Source organism: Apium graveolens, chromosome 11 (assembly GCF_009905375.1).
Source record: "Apium graveolens cultivar Ventura chromosome 11, ASM990537v1, whole genome shotgun sequence".
NCBI lineage: Eukaryota > Viridiplantae > Streptophyta > Magnoliopsida > Apiales > Apiaceae > Apium > Apium graveolens.
Genome location: NC_133657.1, coordinates 63912657 through 63915576, shown reverse-complemented (window position 1 = coordinate 63915576; position 2920 = coordinate 63912657). Strand labels below are relative to the sequence as shown.

The 2920-nt window shown below is 31.2% G+C and overlaps 1 protein-coding gene across 1 annotated transcript; it reads left to right on the top strand.

Moving 5' to 3' along the window:
- Window positions 1-204: 204 nt before the first annotated feature.
- Window positions 205-2419, top strand: LOC141695551 (uncharacterized). Its single transcript, XM_074499789.1, has 9 exons — window positions 205-282; window positions 371-662; window positions 728-780; window positions 900-992; window positions 1309-1431; window positions 1524-1678; window positions 1761-1881; window positions 1978-2172; window positions 2411-2419. Exons 1-9 carry the CDS (start codon window positions 205-207, stop codon window positions 2417-2419), a joined length of 1119 nt encoding a protein of 372 aa, XP_074355890.1.
- Window positions 2420-2920: the final 501 nt, after the last annotated feature.

The following is a 2920-nucleotide window of genomic DNA, read 5'->3' as shown; positions in this document are numbered from 1 at the left end:
TTTCTTCGAGTTTTGCTGTTTATTCTATAAGATTTTCCATGTTCTAACGTTTGATATTTGTTAAACATTCTATTTGATATAAATATAATTTACATCTCATTATTTGACAGCCTTTTTTGTAGATTTGAAGAAATGATGTATGACAGTTTGTCCTCCATTGATTAGTCGCGTACTACATGGAAGATCAAGGTCCGTATTACTAGAATGTGGTCATCCACTTCTGGATCCAAAGAAGGAAAATATGCTCTGAAAGGATACAACTTGCTTTTGCTTGACGATGATGTTAGTTTTTAAAAATTTCACTAATTATTTATATGCTGCCATCATACATTAGTTTAAGTATAAATCTAAAGAAATTTATTTATTATAGGACTTTCATATGCATGCTTTTGTATATACTGATAATTGGAGATCCGTTGGCAAAGATATTGTTGAAGGAGATGTTTACGTTATAAGCAATTTTTATACAAGAGAGGCAAAGGGAACAATGAAGCCTACCACCTCGAAATATCTTATAAACTTTTCTAATTCTAAATCAGTTCAGAAGTTAATAGGCGATGACTTTATGATACCGAGACGCAAATTTGAATTTGTTGATTTTGGTGAACTGTTTATTGTTGTTTCCGGATATGAAAATGCTGAAAGCCCAGAATTTGCTACAAGTCATAATACTAAGATTTCTTGCATAGTACTTTTTTTTTGTGTGCTGTTCTTATTTTTTTGCTAGCATTTTTTTACATTTATGCATATATCATTGGTGTAGTGGAGGATTTTGAGCCTGTGATACTGATAGATACCATGTTTGAAAAGAGAGATATTGTGAAATTTTGAATTACTGATGGAAGGTTAATTATCACTCTAAATATTAAACCTGATTTTATACATATATTCCATCTTAGGTACTCCACAAGGTTAGTGTCTGGGGACAACTTGATGTGGAGACTAATAAGAATTATGAGAAGGCTAAAAAGGATCACATTATCATTGCAATCGTGACAAGCTCCAAGCTTAAAATATAAGAGTAACCTTTTTTAAAATCATTGATCTAATATAATTGATCTAGGTTAATCATCTTGTCAAGGTCTATTTAACCTTTAATGAGAAAATTCTACAGGTTAAGTCCAAATTAGTACACTTCCTTCATCAAAGATCTATCTCAATTTAGAAAATGATAATGTGAATGAACTGAAGACCAGGTATATATTTATGACTATCTATCCGCTTACATTATATTGAAACATTTACGAATTATTGGAATAGTGTTCTTTACTAATAAGTTAACATGTTCACAATGACCTAAGGCTGCAGGAAGAAGGTTACAAACCAGCTCCCAACACACAAGGTTCTTCGATTCCATGCTCACTAGTGCATGTTATTGAAACTATAATAGTGCAACAGCTCATCCAGAAGACTAATTCTGATGACTTCGAGGTTATAAAATTCTGTTTTCAGTTTTACTTTACTTTCTTTCTAAGTTAGAATCTTTAAATACTAAAGTAAGTGATATGCTGAGAATTACGCAGAAAACCTTTATGTGCTCCATCAAAATATCCGCTGTAGAAGAGTCCGAAAACTGGTGGTATTTAAGCTGCATAAAATGTGAGGAAGATGCCTACAAGTATGAAGGAAGGTACAAATGTTCGAAATGTAGTTATATCATGCCGGTGCCTGTGAAGAGGTATAGTTCAATGAATAATTATGCATAGGTTATTTATTTTAATGCAGAGTTTAATATTTGTTCTCTGTGTCTAACCAATCAGATACAAGATTGTTGTTCTTTCTGGTAATTCCAACGAGGCTTTTAACTTTGTACTAATGGACAAGCCTGTGAAGCGTATGGTTGGCCAAACTGCAACCAAGATGATACTTGACAATCCTAAGGTAAACATAACGACTGTTTAAGTAAACTAACAGTCCTAACACCTTTCTCCATTTTCAATGTAGTTTATCAATGCTTAAAATAAAAATAGTGTGTAGACTGGAGATGGCTATCCAAAGAAAATCAAAGACATTGCTGGAAAGGAAGTTATATTTGTCATTCAGATAACTGACGACAATGTGAAGTTGGAAAGCCAAATCTATAAGGTCATTGACTGTATTGATAAAGATTATTCAATCTCTTCTCCTTCTGATGCTACAATGGCTGGCTTTGCTATATCAAGTTCTTCTGAGGTAAACAGAAGACTTATATTAATGTTGTTAATTAATTGTTTAAGGTATTCATTGTCCTAAATTATTTCTTCTTCTACTCAGAATATGGTTGATCTATCAAATCATTCTGAAACTCCCGGCTCTATTCACTCCACTTTGAAGAAAATAAAAATGGTATGATGCCTGTTTTTTATAAGGTTTTATTCTTCATAGTTGATAATGGAATTTTCTAAAATATGCTGCAATTTTTTGTAATCAGAAAAAGTGAAAGAGGATGATGAATTTTTCGTCGGATTTGTCAATGTTGCAGTATTTGTTTGAATTAGATGGAACTATCTTCAGTTTGTAATAAGTTATATTTGCTTTCCCATTAAGAAGATTGCTTTGATTTGCTTCTCAAACTTGTTTCCTTTTAATATTGTCATAATTTCGTATTTTGTTGTCGATTCTTTGAGTAATGGAAGTTTTTCGTTAAGATTTCAAGATTAAATAATCCATTTATTTGGTATTTGTTTTACACCGCATATTTTTTGGTAATAGAGTAAGATCAACAATAACTGTCTTTGCTAACAAATAAATCGCTCTAAGTTAACCAATATTAAGAAGTTTTTAATATTGTCATATTTTTCTAATCTCCGTATATCACAGATAAAAAAGTGTACAAAAGCTAAGAATCTGTTATATACTTATATAATGTTTGTGTAAAATAGTAGTTTCTCTTACCATTATTATGTAATATTTCAAAAGTTTGGTCATGTATCCACACAAT